The sequence below is a fragment of the Neophocaena asiaeorientalis genome, unplaced genomic scaffold (assembly GCF_003031525.2).
Source record: "Neophocaena asiaeorientalis asiaeorientalis breed wild unplaced genomic scaffold, Neophocaena_asiaeorientalis_V1.1 scaffold216, whole genome shotgun sequence".
Lineage (NCBI taxonomy): Eukaryota > Metazoa > Chordata > Mammalia > Artiodactyla > Phocoenidae > Neophocaena > Neophocaena asiaeorientalis.
The window spans coordinates 484,604-512,239 of NW_020175825.1; the positions used below are offsets into that span (position 1 = coordinate 484,604).

At 36.1% G+C, this 27,636-nt stretch overlaps 1 protein-coding gene across 3 annotated transcripts in view; it reads left to right on the forward strand.

The window, feature by feature from the left end:
• Nucleotides 1–27,636, forward strand: part of HECTD1 (HECT domain E3 ubiquitin protein ligase 1) — a 93,083-nt gene that overhangs the window by 25,638 nt on the left and 39,809 nt on the right. For all 3 annotated transcript variants that reach the window (XM_024732645.1, XM_024732644.1, XM_024732646.1), the window contains exons 4-15: nucleotides 2,001–2,228; nucleotides 3,234–3,515; nucleotides 3,613–3,883; nucleotides 4,631–4,707; nucleotides 4,793–4,891; nucleotides 8,371–8,485; nucleotides 9,082–9,256; nucleotides 18,585–18,723; nucleotides 18,913–19,083; nucleotides 23,722–23,944; nucleotides 24,459–24,722; nucleotides 24,825–24,901. In XM_024732645.1, the coding sequence (XP_024588413.1) occupies nucleotides 2,001–2,228; nucleotides 3,234–3,515; nucleotides 3,613–3,883; nucleotides 4,631–4,707; nucleotides 4,793–4,891; nucleotides 8,371–8,485; nucleotides 9,082–9,256; nucleotides 18,585–18,723; nucleotides 18,913–19,083; nucleotides 23,722–23,944; nucleotides 24,459–24,722; nucleotides 24,825–24,901 (2,121 nt within the window). The remainder of the gene's footprint in view (nucleotides 1–2,000; nucleotides 2,229–3,233; nucleotides 3,516–3,612; nucleotides 3,884–4,630; nucleotides 4,708–4,792; nucleotides 4,892–8,370; nucleotides 8,486–9,081; nucleotides 9,257–18,584; nucleotides 18,724–18,912; nucleotides 19,084–23,721; nucleotides 23,945–24,458; nucleotides 24,723–24,824; nucleotides 24,902–27,636) is intronic.

The following is a 27,636-nucleotide window of genomic DNA, read 5'->3' on the forward strand; positions in this document are numbered from 1 at the left end:
TTGATCACATCACATCACTTCATTTTTCTTCCAGGACTGGGGTTTTACTCCATTGCATTTATTCACTGACCTATATTTTCAAACTCTTTCTTGTCTGTTAACACCCTACTCTCCCTTTCTCTGTTTCCTTTGCAGATTATTCTTATTTAATTCATTCTTCAATGGTAGTATTTCCTAAGGTCCTGATTTAGTTTCTTAAATCTGTATAAACTTTGCCTAGACAGTCTCATCTGTGAGCATCAATACCATTCATATATAAATATATGTATGCCCTTCATGGGCTTCCCTGGTGGTGCAGTGGTTGAGAGTCCCCCTGCCGATGCAGGGGACACGGGTTCGTGCCCTGGTCCAGGAAGATCCCATGTGCCGCGGAGCGGCTGGGCCCATGAGCCATGGCATCTAGAACTGACCTCTCTCTTGAGTTCTAGACTCCATATTCAAAGGCCTGTTGGATATATTCAACTGGATGTTTGAATTCATTGTCTTTGATTACAGATAAACTCCTCTCTTGATAAGTGACATCAACTTGTAGCCAGTCACTCAAGACAAACCTGTGCTTTATCTTTTACTTCCTTTTTTCTACTCCACACATGTGATTAATGATCAAGTGCTCTTCTGGTTTATTTCCTTCTGTTTGTCCCTGCTGTTATTGCCTTAGTTAAGCCCTCATTCTTTCATGAATATTAATGCTTGAATTTTTGCATTTGCCCCTACACTCTCCCTGTACCCTGCTTCCCACAGATATTAACTGGAAATCTGATCATATTATTTCCCACTTAAACATTTTTTTGCTTAAAGAATAAAGTCTAAATTTCTGGTATGCCTGTAAGACCTGTGGACCCTGTTAACTCTAGTTCTACCTGAATGCATTAAACATCAATATAATTTAGAAATGAAAAGTGATTTTTAATGTCTTAATATTCATAGAGTAAGTGTGAGGATGATGAATAATGTAATAGCTGGCGTTTATTGAATTTTTTTTTTTTAATGTCTAGGACCTTTATAAACTTTTGCTAAATTACTTGTAGTTCTCAGCTTGTCATGCAGGTTTCACCGCCTAAACCTATGCTGTCCAATATGGTAGCTATATGTGACTACTGAACACTTCAGATGTGGCTACCCCAAATTAAGGTGTGTTATAAGTATAAAATATACATGGGATTTTGAAGACGTATTACATAAAAATACCAATAATCTTTATATTGATTACATGTTGAAATAATGACACCTTGGATATATTGGGCTAAATAAAATATGTTAAAATTAATTTCTTCTGTTTTGCTTCACTTTTTTTAAACAAAAGTTTATTCTTTTCTTTTTTTAAAAAATATTTATTTTTATTTGATTGCGCCAGGTCTTAGTTTCAGCAGGCGGGCTGCTTAGTTGTGGCTCACTGGCTCCTTAGTTGTGGCATGCAAACTCTTAGTTGCAGCATGCATGTGGGATCTAGTTCCCTGACCAGGGATCGAACCCGGGCCCCCTGCATTGGGAGTGCAGAGTCTTAACCACCACGTCACCAGGGAAGTCCTGAAAAGTTTATTCTTAAAGGTACAACAGGCTCCAAGTCAACACTTCATTCTAGCTGTAGGTAGCAGCATGTTATGGCAGGGAATCCAGATGGTTAAATGAGAATGGAATTAAGGATCACCATTGCCTCAGGCACAAGGAACGGTTTTTTGCCAGATTTCTTAATTCCACCTGTGGCCAGGGGGGCCCTTCCCCATGGCCTTTGCTTTTAGCTCCTTGAGTTTCTTCTGCAGCTCTTTCTGTTTCTGCTTGAATGCCTTATCTTCCTTGGCCACCTTCTTGGGCTGCTTCAGGGACTACTTCTTGCCATCTTCACAGCCAGACACAGCTTCTGCCCCCGCCTTTCTCAGACCCTGCCCTTTTTAAAATGTGGCTCCTAATCAATTTGGAGGGTGTATTGTGTTTTCTGTCATTCTCGAAAATTAAAATTGGACTTACTGTATTCTTTTGTGAATTTTGTTTTACTCTTGTAGGTGTTAGAACTGATATGCACTCGTGAGTCAGGTGCAGTCTTCGAGGCTGGTGGTTTGAATTGTGTGCTTACCTTCATTCGTGACAGTGGACACCTGGTTCATAAAGATACCTTGCACTCTGCCATGGCTGTGGTATCAAGACTCTGTGGCAAAATGGAACCTCAAGATTCTTCTTTAGAAATTTGTGTAGAATCTCTGTCTAGTTTATTAAAACATGAAGATCATCAGGTAACTACGTCGCTCTTGTGTACTGTCCTTTCAAAACGTGATTTTATAGCGTCCACTAGTTATAACCACGATATCCAGTGGACTCTTGAACAGGGTGAGGGTGAGGGGTGCCGACCCTCCACACGGTTGGAAATGTGCACATAACTTTACAGTCGGCCATCCGTATCTGGGGTTCTGCAGCTGTGGATTTAACCAGCTGTGGATCATGTAGTTCTGTAGTGTGAATTTAGTGGGGAAAAAAATCCACATGTAAGTGGGCCCATGCAGTTCAAACCTGTGTTGTTTAAGGTTCAACCTTAGTGCAATTTGAATTTTTTGCTTGATGAGCTAGAGATAATTTTCATCTTCTCTTTCTTTTATCTTAGATCTCTATGATAATCTCTTTTTGTTTTGGCAGTGATATGTTTTAAATTATAAAAGTGTTATGTGTTTATTCTTAAAATTTAAACGTTTTAGAAGTATATAATTTTTAAAGCTGCACTTATACCCAGTGTAATTTGTTGGCTCAGCACAATTTTGTTGGCTTAAAAGGGTAGTTTTCGTTAAAGTAAAATAACAGTATTTAAAATTTTATATGTGTAAACTTGTTATATTAGCATCTTTAGAAAATAAAACTTGACTTTTAATGCTTTTTTACCATTTAGATGTTAATCATTTTCAGTTGTTGTCCATCGATTATCTTGGCAAATTTGTACATAATAATAGTAAATATTTGTTGAGCTTTTACTGTTCCTCTAGGTTCTTTACATATATCATTTCATTTGAGCTCAATGAATTATAAGTACTGTTACTATTCCCATTTTACAGATAAGGGAACTGACGCCTTGAACAATTAAGTAACATCTTTAGGTTATACAGTTATCAGAATGTGGAGCCAGGATTCAAACCTAGACAGATTGTATGCTTTGCTACAATGGCCTTTCTTAATAGTCTCAGTATTGAAATAAACAGTACTGGTCCTTTTTAAGTGAATTTTATTCATATGTATATTCTTTACATCATTAGGTTTCAGATGGAGCTCTGCGATGTTTTGCATCACTAGCTGACCGATTTACCCGTCGTGGTGTTGACCCAGCTCCATTAGCCAAGCACGGATTAACTGAGGAGCTATTGTCTAGAATGGCTGCTGCTGGTGGTACTGTATCAGGGCCATCGTCAGCTTGCAAACCAGGTCGCAGCACCACAGGAGCGCCTTCCACAGCTGCAGATTCCAAATTGAGTAACCAGGTGTCTACAATTGTAAGTCTGCTCTCAACACTTTGCAGAGGCTCTCCAGTAGTAACGCACGTAAGAGTGTTTTTGAATCTTACTTAATCTTTCAGAAGAAGTATTTTGGTATAGTGCAAGCATGCTAAAACTTTTTTTCCTCCCATTCTCTTTTTAGGATCTCCTGAGGTCAGAACTTCCAGATTCAATTGAAAGTGCATTGCAGGGTGATGAAAGATGTGTGCTTGATACCATGCGTTTGGTTGACCTTCTCTTGGTGCTATTATTTGAAGGACGAAAGGCTTTGCCAAAGTCTAGTGCTGGATCCACAGGCAGAATCCCAGGACTACGGAGATTGGATAGTTCTGGGGAACGCTCACATCGGCAGCTTATAGACTGTATTCGAAGTAAAGATACCGATGCACTCATAGATGCAATTGACACAGGAGGTTGGAAAATATTTTTTAAAATATAAAAAGAAAACTGTGAGATAAGGAATTATATAGGCAACTTCTAGTTTCTAGATTTTTAATTTTTTTTTTTTAATTTTTAGCAGTTGTGCCAGAAAATAGAATGGCCAACGTATTCTATATCCTCTCCTCTCCCCATGTATATAAATTATCAGCCTGGTGCATGGTAAGATCTGAGTAAATGCTTGTTGAATAAGTAAATGAAATTAACCTGTCTATTGCCAGGAGTTCATACCAATTCTAAGGTTAAGTGGAGATTGAATTTAGGGCTGTTGTTTTCTCAAGATTAATGGAAGCTGACACAAGTGAATTATCATTATATATAGTAAATTTTTTTTATACTGCTTCATGAGGTGATCAGCAAATATAAGTTGGTGAAAAATGCTTCTGTGTCATCAGACTTTTGTTTTCTTTTGATTATCAATGTGGTTTAGTTTCTTTTCCTCGGTTACGGTGTGAGGAAACTAATACTCTTGAGTTTTATTGTGTGTTTGTTTTTTTGTTTCTTATTTTATGTTTATTTTTAATAAAAATTTTAGAATACTTTTTCTTAGAAGAATTTACATTTGCTGATTATTTACTACTTTATAGTCGACCTGAATGTTTAAAATTGGCTATGTATTTAGTGATTATTAACAACAATCTTTAAATGGTTCCCACTTTAGAAAAGTTTATTATTATTTGTTGACTTTTAAAAAGATTTATTTTTTTCCTTCAAATTTCCAGCCTTTGAAGTAAATTTTATGGATGATGTGGGTCAGACTCTATTAAACTGGGCCTCTGCTTTTGGAACTCAGGAAATGGTAAGCTAATAAATAAAAGCTAATGTTTTAAATCAAAGATAGCAATATTAATAAGGCAACTTGATGATTCTCCATCATTTTACAGGTAGAATTTCTTTGTGAAAGAGGTGCTGATGTTAATAGAGGTCAGAGGTCATCATCATTACATTATGCTGCATGTTTTGGAAGACCTCAAGTAGCAAAGGTAAAATCCAGGTTTTTAAGTTATTAATTTAATATTTAACATTTACATGGTTCTGAAATTAGAATGAAATGAAAACTTCTATTCTGATAAGCCATGCTTTCATGCTATCTCCATTTGCTCCATTTCCCTATCCCCACTACAGGTAAGCGTTTTTGATTGTTTTTTTTTGTTTATCTTTTCATTGTTAATACAGATGCAAGCAAGAATAAATATGTATGCTTATTTTCTCCTTATACAAAATGTAACATACACTGATTTATACTTTGCTTTTTTTCATCTAATACACATTTTTCATTTAATAATACACATTGAGACTTCTCCCTATTAGTATATAGAGAGTTTTTGTACATCTGTATACTTAGCATGTGTGAATGTACTGCAGATTTATTCAGCCAGTCATCTATTGCTAAAAACTTGTTTTTTTCCCAATTTCTTACTCTTGGTAATGAATAACTTTATACATGTTTCTTTTATTTCTGTTTATCAATATAGCAAATATTTTATTTGCCGAAGAACATGGTATCTTTGACTCTTAGATTAGCAAAGGACTTTGGAGAGGTCTTTTTTTTTTTTTTCCTATTTCCATTTTGTTATGTTTGTTCCTTTGTTTTGTCTTTTAGATTCTTCATATAAATGAAATCATACAGTATTTGTCTTTCTCTGTTCGACTTATTTCATTTAGCATAATACCCTCTAGGTCCATGCATGTTGTTGCAAATGGCAAGATTTCATTCTCTTTTATGGCTGAGTGATATTTCATTGTGTATATATATACACCACATATTCTTTATCCATTCCTCTATCATTGGGCATTTAGGTTGCTTTTATATCTTGGCTGTTGTAAATAATGCTGCAGTGAACATAGGAGTACACATATCTTTTCCAATTAGTGTTTTCATTTTCTTTGGATAAATATCCAGGAGTAGAATTGCTGGGTCATATGGTAGTTCTTTTTTTTTTTTTTTTTTTAATATTTATTTATTTGGCTGCATTGGGTCTTAGTTGCGGCATGTAGGGTCTTTCACCACGGGGTGCAGATTCTTTCTAGTTGTGGAGTGTGGGCTCCATAACGCATGAGCTCTGTACTTGCAGCATGTGGGCTCAGTAGTTGCAGTACATGGGCTTAGTTGTCCTGCGGCATGTGGGATCTTAGTTCCCCAACCAGAGATCAAACCCGCGTCCCCTGCATTGGAAGGCAGATTCGTAACCACTGGACCACCAGGGAAGTCCCTGGTAGTTCTATTTTTAATTTTTTGAGGAATCTCCATACATCGTTACTATAGAGTTTTTTTTGTACAGTTAGGAGAAATTGAGGTCCAGAAAGGTCACATGATAAGGGTTGAACCAAATGTATGATCTAGGTCTCAAGAATCTTCATATTGTGAAGGAATTTTTCATATTTGCTAAGAAGTCAGGCACACCTGGATTCAAGTCTCAACTCATTAACAAAAAAGGCTGTCTGGCCTTGGACCAGTTTCTTAAGTTTGACTTACAGTTTTATTAATAAAATGTATATACACTCCTAGTATTTTATTTATTTATTGTTGACTGTGCTGCACAGCATTTGGTATCTTAGTTTCCACAGGGGACGAACCTGTGCCCCCTGCAGTGGAAGCACAGAGTCTAAACCATTGGACTACCAGGAAAGTCCCTGCTAGCATGCTTATTGTGATAATTAGGGAAAAATACATGAAAAGCACTTAGTATAGTAGCTGGAACATTGTATGTAGATGCTTAAATGGTAGCTGCTACTATTGTCACAGTATTGCTAATATTGTCTTTATACTGTAAGAAGATTTTTGTTAACAACTTAGCTTTCTAGGTGGTCTCTTCAAGCTCGAATTCTGTCAGTTTGAATTGGTTAATTTTTAGAGAATGATGTTCCTAAGGGTGGTAAAAATTTTTATTAAGGCAATGTTTTTTTCAGACCCTTACTGTTTTGCAGTTATGGGTAGCTGAGTGGGAGAAGGAGCCAAATGAATTGTATCTAACCTTAACCCATCTTGATTATACATCAGCCTGCAATGAGCTATAGCTGCCATTACTAATAATGATATAATAGTGCTCACCAAGCACTTATTTTGTGCCAGCCAGGGTCTTAAGCACTTAACATGTTTTATCATTCATCACAGGTTCTCCTGTTTTTTAATTGATTCTAAGATATTACCCACCCACCCCCATACACATTTTAACATCTTTTAACTAGGAAAGTCTTATAATTGCTATTGGCCAGATAGAAATTGCAGCATAGTTATTATTACCTGTCAATTCAATACAAATTGTGAAATGGATTTTAGTAACTTGAGTGAAAAATCCTTTCTGATAGAAGAGCACGCTCAGTAATGCTGTGTCACTAAACTCCTTATGGCACAGATGACAGCATTGTGTGTAGAAACACAAATATTGGTGACTTCGGATCAAAAAGAAATTATGAACAATTGTGCTCAGAATGTGAAGTTACAGAAATATCTTATTATATTTCATTTATTTTTTAAATTTATGTTTGTCCAAGTAATACATGAAAAAAAATCTGAGTTTATAAAAGTTCTTTCAATAAGTTAAAAAAAATCCAAGCAATAGGAAAGCATTGTTGCAAAATTAATTGGCATTGTTTTTTCTCTCTTAGTAGTACTTAATTATAATCTCTGTCAGATTATATCAGATTATAAGTATCTGTGGCATCCTAGATTTGATGAAATACTGAGTTATTCTGATTCAAACTCCAGCAGTTTGGAATTTTTAGCCAGTACTGCATACTTTTCTGATGAATGTATGTACTCACTTATTTGTCAGATATATTGTGTTATAACGAAATTCAAAAAGCTGCAGCTCTGAGGCTGATAGGAAAAATGTGAGATGTGTTCTCTGTTCAAAAGAGCTTACAGTCTGCTGGGGAGAGAGTCCAGTGTCCATTAAAAATTGGTGAACTTCCCTGGCAGTCCAGTGGTTAAGATTCCAGGCTTCCATTGCAGGGAGCACAGGTTTGATCCCTGGTTGGGGAACTAAGATCCCACGTGCCACACAGTGTGGCCAAAAAAAAAAATGGTGAACAGTGTAAATTAGTATTTAAGACCTAAATTTGGTAGCTCATTCTAGAAGAATCAATTTAACTTGGTAATTGGCGAATTTAACTTGGTATACACGAAATGATGAAGATGATTACCACACCACAAACTGAATATTAGTACCTCTGTTAAAGTAAGGAAATTGACTGGAGCAGTTGACAGGTTCAGATGTGAACGTACTTAATTTGAGATGTTAATAAATAACCAAGTGACATTAATCTATAATTTTTTCAAGATATAAACCACTTTTAAGGTGTTGTATGCAAAAGCAGAGATTTGAATTGGTACCTGCTTGATTAAGTCTGTAAGTCTGCAGTCTGAAGTATGTCAGTGCAATCTAAAGGTTGCAGAACTGGATATTGAAGAAATAAGGTGTTAATTATTATATCCACATTAAATGCTTTTCTTTTCTAGACTCTCTTACGGCATGGTGCAAATCCCGATCTGAGAGATGAAGATGGGAAAACTCCGTTAGATAAAGCTCGGGAAAGGGGCCATAGTGAAGTAGTAGCTATTCTTCAGTCTCCAGGTGAGTGATAATATCATTCCTTTTAAGCCATCTGCTATTACTTTTCAGCTTCACTTCCGTAGAAGTAGCTTTCTGTAGACATGTTAACATTATATAAAGAAATCAGTTCTGTGAAGTCAAATAATTACATACACACACACACACACATACACACACACAAACTTATATTTGCTAAACATTTAACAGTGTACTATTCTGTGTTCTTTGAGACTGTGGCTGCATGATTCCAAAAAGGCCAAATCACAAGTTTAAGGGGGTGTGAATGTCATAAAGAATAGTTGGTTATTGCATAGACAAAGTAGTTTGACCAAATTTTTAAGTTTTCACAGAGTAGATGAATGCAGAGTCTCTGTGAAATATTTTATGGAATCAAGTGAAGTATCCAAAATTATCTCCTTAAGTTGTGATTCAGCTTCTTGGAGGTACTAATGTTCTTTAGTAGTTTTACAAACGCCTTTGATAGATACAACATCCTAATTTGTTTGACTGTTGTTAATTAGGGTAATTATAGTTGATTTTATAGTACATTTCAGTGTTTTTTCATTGAAAGAAAAATTTTCCAGCAAAGTATTTTATTGAACAATATTTGTCTGTAGGTGATTGGATGTGTCCAGTTAATAAAGGAGATGATAAGAAAAAGAAAGATACAAACAAAGATGAAGAAGAATGTAATGAGCCGAAAGGAGATCCAGAAATGGCACCCATATACTTGAAAAGGTTACTGCCAGTATTTGCACAAACATTTCAGCAGACTATGCTGCCTTCTATAAGGTAGTTATCTGTACTATTTGTATTTACTAGTTAAAATATGCTAATGATATACCTTTATTTATCTCACTTTTCCAGAAGGATGTGTGAGGTTTATTTTAATATTGAAAAGGTATGGTAAGAATAAAAATTAGATTGGAGAGGTAAATCTTTCCTTCTGGTGATCTGACTTAAGAGAAGTTTAGAAAATTAAGAAAACTAGACTAACAGTTTTTATAGCTCTCTGAGTATCAATTCTAGAGAAATTTTTATAAGTACAACAAACATTTATTGAGCTTTATGGAGGCCTTTTTGATAGAGTCAGTGTAAGCTGCCCACTGGAGGAGTTCCCAAAGAATTAAGACTTGGCCCTGTTTATGTGCCCTTGCAAGCTGGTGAGGAAGAAGTGAGTAACAATACAGAGTGGCAAGTAGCAGATTAGACATATATTCCCTAGGGATATAGATGGTTTAACAACTAATTGGCTGGGCAAATTGGAGATTTTATGCAGAAATGAGATTTAAATTGGGGTTTAAAGGATACTTGGAAGTTTTCTAGGCAGATGAATTTAGAAGGATCATTGTGCAACAGTGTGTGCAAAGGCATGGAGGTATGAGTCAGTTCATCCTGGTGCAGGTCCTGGTGTCTCTCCCTCTATAGTGTGTCCAAAGTCTGCCATTTCTATCCATCTATTTCTAATACTCTGGTTCAAGGTGCGATAGTCTGTAGTTTGGCTACTATAGTTGCCTCTAAAGTAGTCTTTCTACTCGTCTTCTATCTTGTCCCTCTACAATCTGTTCCTACATGTTATGCTGAATTAGTTTTTCTTTTTTTTAAAATAAATTTATTTATTTATTTATTTTTGGCTGCGTTGGGTCTTTGTTGCTGTATGCAGGCTTTCTCTAGCTACAGCGAGTTGGGGCTACTCTTCGTTGCAGTGCGTGGGCTTCTCATTACGGTGGCTTCTCTTTTTGCGGAGCACGGGGTCTAGGCGTGTGGGCCTCGGCAGTTGTGGCATGCGAGCTCAGTACTTGTGGCTCTCAGGCTGTACAAAGCAGGCTCAGTAGTTGTGGCACATGGGCTTAGTTGCTCCACGGCATGTGGGATCTTCCCGGACCAGGGATCAAACCTGCGTCCCCTGCATTGGCAGGTGGATTCTTAACCACTGCGCCACGAGGGAAGTCCCCTTTTTTTTTTTTTTTTTTTTAAATTAATTAATTTACTTTGGCTGCACTGGGTCTTTGTTGCTGCACGCAGGCTTTCTCTAGTTGTGGCAAGTGGGGGCTACTCTTCGTTGTGGTACATGGGCTCTCATTGTGGTGGCTTCCTTTGTTGCGGAGCACGGGCTCTAGGTACGGGGGCTTCAGTAGTTGTGGCATGCGGGCTCAGTAGTTGTGGCTCTTGGGCTCTAGAGCGCAGGCTCAGTAGTTGTGGCATGGGCTTAATTGCTCTGCGGCATGTGGGATATTCCCAGACCAGGGCTTGAGCCCGTGTCCCCTGCATCAACAGGCAGATTCTTAGGCACCTTGCCACTAGGGAAGTCCCCTGAATTATTTTTTAAATAATAATTATATCACATCATCTTCTGACTTAAACCCTCCAGTAGTTTCTAATTGGCCTTAACTAAAACCTAACTTCTTTTTTCGGGCCTCTCACTGTTGTGGCCTCTCCCATTGCGGAGCACAGGCTCCGGACGCGCAGGCTCAGCGGCCATGGCTCACGGGCCCAGCCGCTCCGCGGCATGTGGGATCCTCCCAGATCGGGGCACGAACCCGTGTCCCCTGCATTGGCAGGTGGACTCTCAACCACTGCACCACCAGGGAAACCCCAAACCTAACTGCTTAACACTCAGGCTTGGAAGGTCTTGTATAAGTCCCACCCAGGTCTCTGACCTCGTTTAGTACTATAAAACACCTAGCCCATTACACTTACAGTATGCTAGCCTTCTTTCTATTTTTGGAACATTCTATGTACATTCTTACCATGGGGTTTTTGCACTTACTTCACTTTATTGGACGCTTTCTATTCCCAGGACTTTTGAATGGTTGGTTACTTCATATCATTCAGGTCTCAGTTCAAATGCTTATGTCCATTGACATTTATCCACCTAATTTAAATTTACCCCTAGGATACTTTTCATATCAATCATGATGTTTTACTGTCTTCACAGAGTTTACACTGTCTGAAATCTTGCTCTTCTTTGAGTTTTTGTTTTATTGTCTGTCTCCCCTCTAAAGCTCCATGAGAGATGGCCTTATGTCCTGTCCTATACCTACAAAGACAAGGAGGTATAGAATAGGGCTTGATATTTAGTAGATCTTTAGTAGATACACTGAATGAATGAGTGTGTTTTGTTTGCAGCTGCAAGTATTTTGGTATCAGTGGGATATGGGATATGTTTGTATAGCTCAGGGAATACTGTCAAAAAGGTAGACAAGAGCTTTTTATGACCTGTGAAGGCCTTTCTGGTCTAGATAGTGAGTGTGGACTTTACCCCGCAGTTCAAGAAGGATCATTAAAGACTTGTGAGGAAATTTGTCACAGTCAGATTTGTGATTTATAAAGATCACTTTGGCAGTCTGGTGGAGCAAAGTACTGGAGGAGGGCAAGAATGAAAACAGACTACTTACGGGTTAATTATCGATGTGAACTTTAGACAGTTGCTGGAAGACTGGATTGGTGGGAACAGATTGAAGAGGTTGGGAGATGGGTTGTATTGGGTTGGCCAAAAAGTTCGTTTGGGTTTTTCCACAAGATGCTATACTTTTTGGCCAACCCTGTATAAGGGTTGATGACCACCAGTTAGATTGGAGGGATGAAGGAAAGGAAGGGGTAAAGAATGACTGCTAAAATTTTGGCTGAGTGATTGAGAATTTGATTTTGGTCATTTTAAGTTCAGGAGGTCTTTAGAACATGGAGTTTTGTAGGATTCAAGTGCCTTAAATACCAGTATTATGAGTTGACATTAAAGTGAAAGTAGTTTACTTTAAATAGGATGAAAGTGCCAGTCAATTCACTGTGAACACCTAGGAACTTGGTTTTTATTCTTCCCCAAATAGCTACAGAAGGGTAGGTGTTAGTGGGGCCACTTTTTGTTTGTTTGTTTAACAAAAGATTTGATTCATTTTTAGAAACGAGCAAGTTCAATTTTGAACAGATAATTCGGCCTGAAAATTTTAGAGGACTAGGTGTCATGTGAATTAAAAAACCTTAAGTTATATTTGGAGTTAGAATTACTTCATTATAAGGCCATCAGGAAATTATAAAGTATGTCACCATGTAACAGAGTTCCCTTAATGGGTGGTTATTTTTTTATCATTCTTTTAAATATTTGAAGATCATCTAAACACAATTTTAGTTATAGCATATTTGATGCTAAATTTTTCCAGGTAATAGCTGACAAATTTAATTGTGGTGAATAAGATAGCATATATCTTATATCTTAGTTCAGAGCTCAGACTCTGGAGTCAGCTCAAAGTCAGTCCAAAAGTCGGTGTTGCCACTTTGTAGACAGATAGCCACGGACAAGATAGTTAACTTCTTGAATTTAATTCATCTCTCGGATGGGATAATTACACTTAATTCTCTTTAGGTGTGAAAATTAAAATTAAGTATGTGTGGTATTTAGCATAGTGCCTAATATTTTAGAGGTATTTGTAAAAAGATAGTTTATTAAAAAAATGTTTTATCATAGATAAGTTAAAATGTATTAAAACATCGAGATAATCATATAATGAACCCTATCACATAACTTCAATAAGTTTTAACAAATCTCAGTCTTATTTCATTTATACCTCCCCAACTGTACTATTTTGAGGAAATCCAAGACTCAAATAGTTTTATCCATAATTTTTCTATATGCATCCATAAAAAATAAGTGTTCTTTTGTTTAGCACAGGCAATATAGCCAATATTTTTGTTGTTTTTGTTTTTGTTTGTGTTTTTTTGCGTTATGCAGGCCTCTCACTGTTGTGGCCTCTCCTGTTGCGGAGCACAGGCTCCGGACGTGCAGGCTCAGAGGCCGTGGCTCACGGGCCCAGCCGCTCCGCGGCATGTGGGATCCTCCCGGACCGGGGCACGAACCCGTGTCCCCTGCATCGGCAGGCAGACTCTCAACCACTGTGCCACCAGGAAATCCCTAGCCAATATTTTATAGTAACTTTAAATGAAGTATAGGGCTTCCCTGGTGGCGCAGTGGTTGAGAGTCCGCCTGCCGATGCAGGGGACACGGGTTCGTGCCCCGGTCCGGGAGGATCCCACATGCCGCGGAGCGGCTGGGCCCGTGAGCCACGGCCGCTGAGCCTGTGTGTCCGGAGCCTGTGCTCCGCAACAGGAGAGGCCACAACAGTGAGAGGCCCACGTACCACAAAAAAAAATAAAATTAAATAAAAATTAAATGAAGTATAATCTATAAAAATATTGAATCACTATGTTGTATACCTGAAACTACTAGAATACTATATGTAAATAAACTGTACTTAAATAAAAAAATAATTTTTCATCATTAAAAAGGGATTCTTTAAAAAAAAGCGATTCTTTTTTGTTTTTTAACATAATTTCAATACCGTTATTACACCTAAAGTAATTATAATAGTTCTTAAATATTATCAAACATCAAATCAGCATTCATTGTTCCCAATTTTCATATAAATTTTTTTCTTGACAATTGGGTTTTGGGGGGTTAATATTTTATGTTATTAATATGTTAATATTTTCCCTTGCTTCCTTTATTTTTGTAATATATTACAAGAATATATAGCAAATATATAAATTTATCTGTAAATGATGCATAGTATTTTACAAGTTAAAGATTTATATAAATCATATCATATTGTATGATTCTTCTTAATTTGCTTTTTATCTGGTAATATTTTTTTTGTTTGGTAAGATTCTTTCTTGCAGTTCATCCATTTCCACTTCCGAATCATTCATTTTTTTCTTTTCTTTCTTCCTTCCCTTCCTTCCTCCCTTCCTTCCTCCCTTCCTTCCTTCCTTCCTTCCTTCTCTCCCTCCCTCCCTCCCTCCATTCTTCCTTTTTTTTTTTTTCGAAGTATAATTCACTTAAAACACTATGTTAGTTCAAGGTGCACAACATAGTAATTCAGTATTTCTGTACATCACAAAATGATAACCATGATAATTCTAGTTACCATTTGTCACCATACAAAATGTTTACACTATTATTGACTATATTCCCCATTCTGTATATTTTACCCCTGTGACTCATTTATTTTGTGACTGGAAGTTTTGTACCTCTTAGTCTCCCTCACATATTTCATTCATTCCCCCATCTCCCAAGATGATTCATTAAAAAAATATATACTTGTCATTATTAAAAACAATCTGGAATAGGTTACAACCTAATTTTTTACCATTTCAGTTTAAAATTTGATCAGAAGAGTAAGCGTGTATACTCTAATCAGGCAGTTAAAGGAGGATCTGTATATAAGGAATATATCAACTTTAGCTATTATCTATCATTATTGGCCTGTGTGCATTGTCTGTTCAGGAAATAAAGGCAGACAACAGATCAATGAAGCCTTCAGAACAGAGGATAGCAGTTTCACTGGTGGAGCATTTTGTAAAAACCTGATTATTTTCTCTGTGAGATATTTCTTCCCAGTTTTATTGAGATATAATTGACGTGTAACGTTGTATTAAAGTGTATAACGTAATGATTTGATATATGTATCTGTAATATTAGACTGAGGACTTCACATTTTGCTTTTGAAGAAAGGCTACTTAGAATTTTGAAGAGGTGTGGTAAATATACATCTTTGGAGTTAGTGTTAATAGTGGGACAAAGATTGAGTAAACTTTTCAGCAGCAGAAATCCTTGAGGATCCATTTGTTTATTTATTTTTTAAATCACAGTTTGATTGAGAGGAAAGTAGACATGGTTGGATAAAGGGGGAAATTGTTCTAGGATGAGAATATTAAATAATCTAAAGATATAAATTCTTCCAAAGTTAATTATAGAATGCAGTTTGAAAGAAAATAACTATAGAATTTGCTTTAGAACTTGACAGATCTTAAAGTTCTTCTGGAATAATAAATAGGTTAGATTATTAAAGAAAAATCTGAATAATAGCTAGTGTAAACTTTCAGTAATTAAATCTTTATGATAACTAGCCCAAAAGTTTATAAATCATTGGGGTAGACTAGCCCTCCAAACAATCAATTGTGTTTAGAAATTGAATGTAGGGCTTCCCTGGTGGCGCAGTGGTTGGGAGTCCGCCTGCCGATGCAGGGGATGCGGGTTCGTGCCCCGGTCCGGGAGGATCCCACATGCCGCGGAGCGGCTGGTCCTGTGGGCCATGGCCGCTGGGCCTGCGCGTTTGGAGCCTGTGCTCCGCAACGGGAGGGGCCGCAGCGGTGAGAGGCCCGCATACCGCAAAAAAAAAAGAAATTGAATGTATTATAGTGGTAAATTATATAATGTATTAATATTTTATAATATGTTAACGTAATATATTAAATGGTATTAGAATATTTGCTTTGTGGTTTGATTAAAAATCAGCTTAGTCCTTTACACTGTGTATTTAAATAAATTCTAAATTTATTTAAAATAAATGAAAAAAATAAAACCTTAGGAAAACAAAAAGAAAATATTCTCAAATGTTTATCAGAACTTGGTAGGAAGAATGACTTTTAAAACTTGTTTGTGTTAGTCCTGTCTGTCATTTAAAATTTATTCTATGTAAAAAAACAAAACTGCATATCAGCAACAGTATTAGCCGTAACCATGAAAGTGACAGAAATATAAACTTGTAATCCAGATAAATCTTCCAACAAATTGGTATTTGTTAGCAAGTATGACCAAGGCATACTACCTTTATTATGCAGAGAGCACATACAAGTTTTTGGTCAAAGTATAAATGCCAATTTAAATAAATTAGCCAATGACATTATGGTACAGTGCTCAAGATGAAAAAGAAGACAACAGGGAAAAATGTATCCCCTTACTAGTAAAAAACAAAACATTTAAAAGTAAAATTTCATGTCTTTTCACCCATTAGACATTGAAGAAACTTTTTTTTACAAAAATAACAAAATCGTAATGAATTAGTACATCCATATCTACTGATAATTTAAGCAATTAATAGTCCTTTTGTCCCCTAGCTTTACTGAGGCATAATTGACATATAAAATTGTAAGATTTTTTAAATGTACATCTTAGTGATTTGATATGTGTATACATTGTGAAACGATTCCCCTCATTTAGTTAATCAGCATATCCATCACTTCACATATTTATCTTTGTGTATGTGTATACATGTGTGTTTGAGAGAGAACATTTAGTCTTAGCAAATTTTAATTATACAATACAGTTTTATCAACTATAGTCACCATTTTTTATATTAAATGCTCAAACCTTATTCATTTTATAGCTGAAAGTTTGTACCCTTTTACCACCCTCACCTTAATTCCCCCATCCCCAGCCACTGGCAGCCACTTTTCTACCGTTTCTATAAGTTTGACTTTTTTTTTTTTTTAATTCTCATTTAAGTGATATAAGGCAGTATTTGTCTTTCTCTGGCTTATCCACTTAGCATAATGCCCTTGAGGTCCATCCATGTTGTCACTTAACAGATTTTTTAAAAAATCAGTTTGCTGAGTATAGATTCAGTATTGATGCACATTCAGTATGTATGAAAATATTTAGACTCTTGGATCCAAGAATCCCTCTACTGAAGAAATAAAACTGTTCACCAAAAATAATGCTATTTATAATAGAAAAGCCAGTAAGCTGAATGCTTATGATTTATATAATAGTGATAAGCAGGAAAATTTTATGTTATGACTATTATGCATAGTGTACTGGTTAAGAGATGAGTTTGAGTTGAGGCTCTAATTTATTAGCCCTGTGACCTTAGTAGAATTACCTTTTTTTGTCTCATGTTTTTTCATCTGTAAAACTGAGCTAATAAAACCTACTTAATAATGGGTTTGGTGGATGGATTAAATGAGGTGTAAAGTTTTTAAAATATATACAGGTGTTCCTGGCTTATTAGGACTCAGCATGGTAGTGACAGATAGCCAGATAGGTAGGTAGACAACATAGAAACATTCTTATGCTATTTTAATTCAAGTAAATCATGATATAAAATTATCATTATACATAAATACTGATTTTGCAACCAAATATAAATTGCCGTTAACAAACACTGGAAGGAACTAATCCTGTTAGGGCAGTTTGCCCTCCATCTGCCTACTGTTTTCTCTAATGTACTTGAATTTGTAATGAAACATGTTTTAAAATTAAAGAATACATGAAATTCACCTAGAGAGAGTTATGAAATACATCAAGACCACATTCTGTAGGAATACAGCTGTCAGATACCTCTCTCGGATTTCGATAGTGATTTTTGCTTCTCCATCCTTCTTGTGGAGAACTCACCTCAAGGGCAATGATATCTACAGCTTGGCACACAGACTATTGTTAGATGCTCAGAAAACGTGTTAAAAGCATTATTGACTTTTATGTAATAGACCAGTGTATTATAATTTAAATGTGTGGATATTTGTGTATTTTATTTTAAAAGAACAAATCGCTTATAAAATTGAGGTTAGTTTGTGTGACATTGAGTATCTTCTGTGTTCTAAGTAAAGCAGTGGATAATAAAAGGGAAAGGAGTCATGCCAAGTTGTTAACAATGGGAATATTTAAGGGCATGGGATTACTAGGATCTCATTTATATGAAAATATTATAATGAACATGTTTTAAATTTGACAAAGGACAAAAATGCTTAATTTGCAATATAAGTTCCATATAAACCATCAGGTGTTTTAAGTTAAGAGTTTTATATTTGGGGTTATAGATGCCATTTATTAGTAATTGTGTTACTTTTGATTTTCTAAAATTATCATGGCATGTTAACAGTCATGCTGGTTAATATAAAATAGCACATGTAAGAAAATTACAAAAATAATTTTTTAAATGAGCTCAACATATTAATAGTAGAAAAATGAAATTCCCTCAAAAAGTGAACATAAACCTAGTGCTAGTATTGTCTTAGTTTTTTGTATTCTTTAAAAAAAAATTTTTTTATTGGAGTATAGTTGATTTACAATGTTGTGTTAGTTTCTGCTGTACAGCAAAGTGAGTCCGTTGTAGATACACATATATCCATTTTTTTTTTATTCTGTTCCCATATAGGTCATTACAGAGTATTGAATAGAATTCCCTGTGCTATTCAGTACGTTCTTATTAATTGTATTCTTTTATTAAGTGTATTTAGCAGAGTATTTAAAGCTTAAATTGGATATTTTGGTTTTCATTAGAGTTGCATTTTGTTTTATTTTAGCTTCTCACCATGGCTAACTAAAATTCTTTTTTTACTTTTCAAGGAAAGCAAGTCTTGCTCTGATTCGAAAAATGATTCATTTTTGCTCTGAAGCACTCTTGAAAGAAGTTTGTGATTCTGATGTTGGTCACAATTTGCCTACAGTACTAGTGGAAATCACTGCAACAGTTCTTGATCAAGAGGTCAGTTTATTATCTTTATTGAAATTCCTGTAGCTTTAATTCCCATTAGATAGTAGTCAGTAAAATAATTTAACTTGTGTCCTAATTTTATTAAATCATTTTGTCTGTACAAATGATTGCATTTGTCTACTCCACGCAGCTAAACTTATTTTTATCATTTTCCCTTAATTTCCTTTTTTTTCCCCCCAGGACGACGATGATGGCCACTTGCTGGCTTTGCAAATCATAAGGGACTTAGTAGATAAAGGTGGTGATATTTTTTTGGATCAGCTAGCCAGACTTGGTGTAATTAGCAAAGTGTCAACTTTGGCAGGTCCTTCCTCTGATGATGAGAATGAAGAGGAATCAAAACCAGAAAAAGTGAGTGGTCTTAATTGCAATGGTATCTATCAGGAATAGGGTTTCTTTTGAGGAAATGTAGTTCCAGTTACAATGGGTTTTGACAAAATAATGGCAGTATGGAGTAGTATTATAATTTTTTAAAATTTGGTCACTTTTCTTTTAAAATACATCATTGGTAAAATTTAAAACTTGAAGAAAAGTTGCAAATAAAGAATATCAGAACATCCTCTATCCAAAATCACTAATTATTGACATTTTGCTCCATTTGCTTTGTTACTTACAAAGACACACGTGTGCACGCACATTTAAAATATATTTTTTGAGGGAATTTCCTGGCAGTCCAGGGATTGGGACTCCGAGCTTTCACTGCCAAGCGCCCGGGTTCGATCCCTGGTCGGGGAACTAAGATCCCATAAGCCGCGTGGTATGGCCAAAATAATAATAATGATGATGATAATAATATATAATTTGAGAGAAGCTGGATAATAGTGCCCCTTTTTGTAAATATATTTATTTATTTTTGTTTTGTTTTGGCCGCACCTCGTGGCATGTGGAACTTCCCTAAATAGGGATTGAACCCGTGCCCTCTGCAGTGGAAGCACGGAGTCTTAACCACTGGATCGCCAGGGAAGTCAGTGCCCCTTTTTATACCTAAAATCTTCACCAAAAAACCAGGACATTGTCTTATAGAATCCTAGTATAGTTATTAAAATCAGGAAATTTAATATTTATAGAAAATTTTATCTAATCCAGAGACTGTATTCAAATTTGCCATTGCCCTAATAGCAATGCCCTCCTACGGCCCACGCCACCTCCCCCGCCCCAGAATCCAGTCTAGGAGCACAGTACATTTCGTTGTCATGTTGTTCCATTTCTCAGCCTTTCTTTTTCTTTCATAGCCTTGGCATTTTTTTGAAGAGGACAGACCACTTAATTTGGACAATGACCCTCACGTTGTGTTTGTGCCGTGTTTCTTCATAACTAGATTCAGGTTGTGTGTTTTTAAGCAGAAAGACTATAGAGGTGATGTTATGGCCTTCTCATGTGTAAAATGTGCCTTTTTAGAGGCACATGATGTCTGTTTGCGCTCTTGCTGTTGACGTTAACTTGGATCAGTTGGTTGTGTTTGTTTCTACCAGGTTTCTCTATTGTAACGATTTTTTTTTTTTTGCGGTACATGGGCCTCTCACTGCTGTGGCCCCTCCCGTTGTGGAGCACAGGCTCCGGACGCGCAGGCCCAGCGGCCATGGCTCATGGGCCCAGCCGCTCCATGGCATGGGGGACCCTCCCGGACCGGGGCACGAACCCGTGTGCCCTACTGCATCGGCAGGCGGACTCTCAACCACTGAGCCACCAGGGAAGCCCTGTAAAGATACTTTTTCCCTTTTGTAATTAATAAGTAATTTGTGGAGAGATAATTTGAGACTGTGCACATAAGCTGTTTCTCTTTAAACTTTTATCCACTAGTTTCAGTACCTATCGATAATTCTTGCCTTAGATTGCATATTTAAAAATATGCCTTATTTGTCTCTACCAATTGACAGCAATGACTTAGTCCTACCATTTAGTGAATGATTCCTACATATTAGTGACTGAGTATTAAGTTTTGAGAGAATGGTAGAGTATGGATTGTAATTGTAGAGTCCTGAGTGGTTTAGTGTATATGTGTGTTTCCTAAATTACTGGAGATTTAACAAAAAACAAAACAAGAAGTGATATCTGGGTTCATCCCCCTGGAATTCTTTCATTCAAGAAATAGGTTACAGATCCAGCAGTCTTTGTAGAAGTTAACAAGCAAACATTTATATGAAAATGATAGGAACCTACAATAGCCAAAGCATCCTTGAAAATTAACAAAGTTGAAGGACATACACCAGCAGATTTCAAGTCTTATTATAAAGCTATAGTAAGCAAGAAAGTGTGGTAGTGGTGTAAAAATAGATTAATGACCCACACATATATGGTCAATTGTTCAAAGAAAGTGCTAAGATAATTCAGTCACAAAAGGATGGTCTCTTTAAAAATGATGCTTGAACAAGTGGATAACATGCAGAAATATGAAATCTTACCCCTTTTAACAAAAAAAGAAATCATGAACTGAAATGGATGCGCTAAAACTGTAAGGCTTCTTAGAGGAAAAAGAAGAAAATCTTAGTGACCTTGAGCTTGACAGAGATTTCTTAGATAGGACATTAAAAGATTATAAAAGAACAAAAAAAATAAATTGTTTTCATTAAAATTAAACCTTTGTTCTTCACACTACATTATTATTTTTTAATATATTTATTTATTTGGCTGCACAGGGTCTTAGTTGCAGCACACGGGATCTTCATTGTACCATGCAGGGTCTTTAGTTGAGACATGCAGGATCTTTTAGTTGCAGCATGCAAACTTTTAGTTGCGGCACGTGGGATCTAGTTCCCTGATCAGGGATCGAACCTGGGCCCCCTGCATTCGGAGTGGAATCTTAGCCACTGGACCACCAGGGAAGTCCCCAAAATACATTATCTGGAAATGAGAAGACAAGCCAGAAAATTCTTTGAGATTTATCTTTATTCTTTGAAAATATCTTCTTCTTTTGTTTGTTTTTTGACTGTGCTACGTGGCTTGTGGGATCTTAGTTCTCTGACCATAGATTGAACCCCTGCCCCCTGCAGTGGAAGCATGAAGTCCTAACCAGTGGACTGATTTTGGCCTTCATTTTTTTTTTTCTATTTTATAAATAAATTTATTTATTTATTTATGCCGGGTTGGGTCTTCGTTGCTGCATGCGGGCTTTCTCTAGTTGCAGTGAGTGGCAGCTACTCTTTGTTGCCATGCACGGGTTTCTCATTGCGGTGGCTTCTCTTGTTGAGGAGCACGGGCTCTAGGCACGCAGGCTTCACTAGTTGTGGCTCGCAGGCTCTAGAGCACAGGCTCAGTAGTTGTGGTGCACGGGCTTAGTTGCTCTGTGGCACGTGGGCTCTTCCTGGACCAAGGTTCAAACCCATGTCCCCAGCACTGGCAGGTGGATTCTTCACCACCGCACTACCCGTGAAGTCCCTTGGCCTTCATTTTCAGTGGACATTTTCAGTTCCTACAGGGACTCTTGGCTGATCATTTTCCAGCACTTGAAGAGATATTTCATTGTCACCTGATGTGCATAGTCTCTACTGAGACGTTTTCTTCTTCTGGCTGTTTTTAAGACTTTATAACTTGTTTTTAGCGATTTGATTTTGATGTGCTTATCTGTTTGGTTTGTGTGTGTGCATGCACATGTGGGTTTTCTGCCCCTGCTCAGGATTATTTAATTTTTTTTGGTCTGTGGGCTTACAGTTACATCACATTTGGAAAAATTTTGAACTGTTGGTATGATGATTTTCCACTCTGGCTGTTAGGAATGCAAATGTCTGACCACCCTGTGTGACCTCTGAATTGTTCACCTTACCATTTTCAAGTCATTCTTTGCCCTGCCTTATGGAACATCACCTGTACACAGATGGGCTGGTACTCAGTAGAGATTTCCTGGTGACTGCTTTGCACATTTCTAGAGGCCTTTTGTGCTTGACTCCCTGATCCTGAACTCATCCACCACATATTCCATTTGCCTTAATCTCTTCAAACACAGATCTCCATTTCCTCAACTTACACTGCTGGCCTCTGTGTTCCTTCTTCTTAAGGCCTTAGCCAGAAACTCTGTCTGAGCCTAAGGGGCTTACCTTATTTGTTTCTTTTTTCTGGGAGATCATGCAGTCCTGTGTTGCTTGTTGTCCAGTATTTGAAAATGCTTTTTCATGTATTTTGTCTGTTTTTTTTAGTTGTTGACAGTGGATAGGCAAGTCTTGATCCTTATTAATCTATCATGGCCTGGAGCACAAGTACTATGTTTAGGGAAATTTATAATCCATATTTTATAATCTTATTTTAGTGTTATAAGCTAAGTACTACTTCAGGGAAGAAGCATGTAAAAGATACATTTAAAACAATTTTAAGTATAATAAGTCTTCATAAAGTTTAAAAGTACTTTACCCATACACGCATGCATGCACACACATGCCAAGATCATATATGTTAATGATGAATATTCTTAATATTAAATGTTGTCAACAGAATAAAAATTTTTTGGATGCCGGGGTAGGCAAACAGTGTTTACAAGTTATTTTTCTTTTAAACACGCTATAGCTAACATTTTGATGATTATAGGAATAATCCAGTATACTTGATTCACTTGGCTAAGGGTGGGAACTTATAAATTATACTGTTAAAACACATTTCTGGTGATTCTTTTGCACCCTAGGTTTGGATACCATTGATCTAGTGTAAACATTCATTTTTTACAAATAATCTGTTAGGCCCAGAGATATGGTGAGTTTATCAAGTCCTAGATAATTAGCTAATTGTGTGTAAACCTAATCCATTTGTCTTCTTTACCTTTATACCTGGAAATGTTATAACTTTGGTTATTATGTGAATTTCTTGACTTTTTTTTAGGATGGACTTTTAAGATTATAGGTAATTAGTTGAATCAGAATATGTATTAAAATACAGGCAGATGAATATTATATTCAGGATGTTTTAATTCTGAATTTGATTCATGGTCATGTTTTTTTAAGTACTTATGAATATTTGGAATATAAGTTATTTCCCATGTTTCATTGAATAATTTTACACATTTAGGAAGATGAACCACAGGAAGATGCTAAAGAATTGCAGCAGGGTAAGCCATATCATTGGAGAGACTGGTCCATCATTAGGGGAAGGGACTGCTTATATATATGGAGTGATGCAGCAGCCTTGGAACTATCTAATGGCAGTAATGGATGGTTTAGATTTATCTTGGATGGAAAACTTGCCACCATGTATTCAAGTGGTAGTCCTGAAGGTGGATCGGATAGTTCAGGTAATATTTTGTTTCTGTTAAAATGTTTTACTAGTTTCTGTAATTTTGATAATTTGTTTTTCTGCTCATATTTTTGCCACCATTGTCATAGCAATAGCACGTCCTTGTTGATCATATGGCCATTTCTTTAATATTAACAGAAAAATGATTGTACCATGAAGGCATTTCATACTTTTTTATTGTATGAGACAAGGAATAGCATTGTATCAATATCTACTTTTACTGTCTCCATCCTTTAGGTAAAGGTGCCTCTTATCACGTAATGATGAATTGCACATGTGTGATGCTGTCTCAAATTATATCTTTTCCCAAAAGCCTTCTACTTTAAAAAAATTATGGCTGTAGGATTGTTTTAATGCTTGAACCTAAATAATATCAAACCAGTGAGAGTATATCAGAACAAAACTTTGATGAAAGTTTTTTAATAAAATTGATATTTCAATAGGTATTTTCCTTAAAAAAATGGAATATTTGAAAGGATTGAAGTTTTAAAACAAACATTTTATCTTTATAGAAAGCAGAAGTGAATTCTTAGAGAAGTTACAAAGAGCTCGAGGCCAAGTAAAGCCATCTACTTCAAGTCAACCTATACTCTCAGCACCAGGACCCACTAAACTCACTGTAGGGAATTGGTCACTAACATGTTTGAAAGAAGGAGAAATTGCTATTCATAACTCAGATGGCCAGCAAGCAACGATATTGAAAGAAGATTTACCTGGTTTTGTGTTTGAATCTAATAGAGGAACCAAGCATTCATTTACTGCAGAAACTTCTCTGGGTAAGTGTGTAGGTATGTCAGTTTAACAGATAAGAATAAATGAATATGTTAAATTGCAGTAAAATATGTTCTGTGAAATAACTTTTTTTTTTTTTTTTTAAGGTTCAGAATTTGTGACTGGCTGGACTGGCAAAAGAGGCAGAAAACTAAAATCTAAGTTAGAAAAAACTAAGCAAAAGGTATTATTTATGGGATTTGCTTTGTTTTTTGTCTTTTATACTGATGTAGCAAGGCTTCAGGGGTAGATTGTAGGCATTTAAAAAATTGAGCCATGTAACATAAGCTACCCTAATCTAATGTATTTTTAGTTTTCCTCTTTCTGTGCTTATTATCTTATTTTCCACAATATGTATACATTTACTTATAGTTTTTATACTATAAGTAAACACTTATAGTTTTTATATTATAAGTATAAAAATACAGTTTTTATACTCTAAGTAAACACCAACATTAAAATAGAAACAATTGAGACAAAGTATAAAATTTAAATTATTTTAAAATTATGTGAGTTATTAATGTCACAGAAACTTTAAACATGCTTTAATTATGATTAATGATAGTAATTTTAGTGATGTAGTGGGATTGAAAATGCATTATTATAATTTACAGTCTTGATTTAATACTTCGTGATGAATCAATTTGAATTCCTGGTTCTAGATTCAGATAATTTGATGCTTAGTTTAATGGCCATCTCAGATGAAACCACTGTTTCAAAAAGATACAGGAGCAAATATGTTACGGACTCCAGGACCAAATATGTTATTGACTCATATTACTAATTTTTAAATTCTATCCATTTATTATGAATTGGTTTTTTCAAAAATAAAGCCATTATATTTCTCTCTTTCTTTTTTTTTTTAAATTGGGGTATAGTTGTTTTCCAATGTTATGTTTCTACTGTACAGTGAAGCAAAGTAGAGTTCCCTGTGCTATACAGCAGTTTATTAGTTATCTTTTATACATATTAGTGTATATATGTCAGTCCCAATCTCCCAGTTCATCCTACCCCACCCCACCCCACTTTCCACCCCCCTTGTGTGCATACGTTTGTTTCCTACATCCATGTCTCTATATTATATTTCTTTTTTAAAAAAAATATTTATTTATTTATTCATTCATTCATTCGGCTCTGCCAGGTGTTAGTTGTGGCACTCGGGATCTTCATTGCTGTATGCGAGTTCTTGGTTGTGGCATGCTGGATCTTCAGTTGCAGCATGCAGGATCCTCAGTTGCAGCATGTGCGCTCTTTAGATGAGGCATGGGAACTCTTAGTTGTGGCATGCGAACTGTTAGTTGTGGCAGGCGAACTCTTAGTCGCAGCATGTGGGATCTAGTTTCCTGACCAGGGTTTGAACCCGGGCCCCCTGCATTGGGAGGGCAGAGTGTTAACCACTGGACCACCAGGGAAGTCCCAAGCCATTATATGTCCATCTTTATTATATCAATTGTTCTTGAATTTTTTAATTTTTAAAAGAGAAAATAAAATCTCATAGTTAGATTCAGTATCTTCTGATGACACATTTTTATTTTACCTAAAATAATGATACAGTTTTTTCATATAGTATGTGAAGAATGCTTTTGGGTGATTGGGATAGGGGGGTACTTGTGTGGCTTTGGCCATAGGAATAGTCATAAGGGGTTTTATTTGGAGCACTGTATTATATATGTTATATATATTATATATATTCATTCATGTCTTCATTTCCAGTTGTAAATTTGCTAGGCTATCCCAAAGATATTCCACATTTCCACATGCTAGACCTAGGAAAGAAAATTGCTTGCTTGCTTGCTTGCTTGCTTTCTCTTTCTCTCTCTCTTTCTTGCTTTCTTTAATTTATAAATGTATATTACCTCTATAGCTATATATATTATTCCATGATTGCTTCTGTGTTTTTCAAAAAAGAGTGTGAAGCCAGAGGTTTTTTTCCAATTCAGGATATCTTAAGGGCATTTGAGGAAGAAATATCTCAATTGAAGGTAGCCATTAGATGGTAAAAGGAATTTGAACTAAATAGAGTTTTCATTTTCATGATAGTTATGTTCTATAAAACTGCCATGAATACTGAACCATTGTTTCTTGGAGAAATACAGGTTTAGGTTCCTGTGAGGCTCTGGTCACATTTTTAAAGTTTTTTTTTTTGTTTTTTTTTTGCGGTGCGCCGACCTCTCACTGTTGTGGCCTCACCCGGTGCGGAGCACAGGCTCCGGATGCGCAGGCCCAGCGGCCATGGCTCACGGGCCCAGCCGCTCCGCGGCATGTGGGATCTTCCCGGACCGGGGCACAAACCCGTGTCCCCTGCATCAGCAGGCAGACTCCCAGCCGCTGCGCCACCAGGGAAGCCCACATTTTTGAAGTTTTTGCTGCACTGTGCTTGCCGAAAAATGACTGTGAAAAGTGCTGCAAGTATTGATTTGTGGATTACAAATAAATTTTAGTGACTAGTTGATTTCACAAATATTAAATTCTCAAATAATGAGGCTCAGCTGTAATTCTTTATAAAGCTACCGGTCAGCTTTCTCAGGAGTTTTTTGGAATAACTGGTGTTGTATTAACCAACAAATCTAGATTAACTCCCAGGGAACTGAACTTTTACAGTACAAAAGAAAAGTAAATCAAGGAGGATATAGTCTCAGTCCTGTAGTTTCATTTTCTTAAAAAAATATGATTATTGATTCAGATCCTTGAAATCAGTAGTAAATCAGTGATCATGTGGCTATTTTGCATATTAAAGTAGTATATATCAACATATAGTAATTTTAGGTAAAAATAATTTTAACTATTAGTTTTAACCTGTTTTTATTTCTTAATATTGTTTATAAAGGAATATTTTCTTCAGTGTTGTCTGATATCCAGAACTTATCTTTTAATTCTGAAAGGCATACTAAAATAGAATGGGAAGGTACTATTAATTCA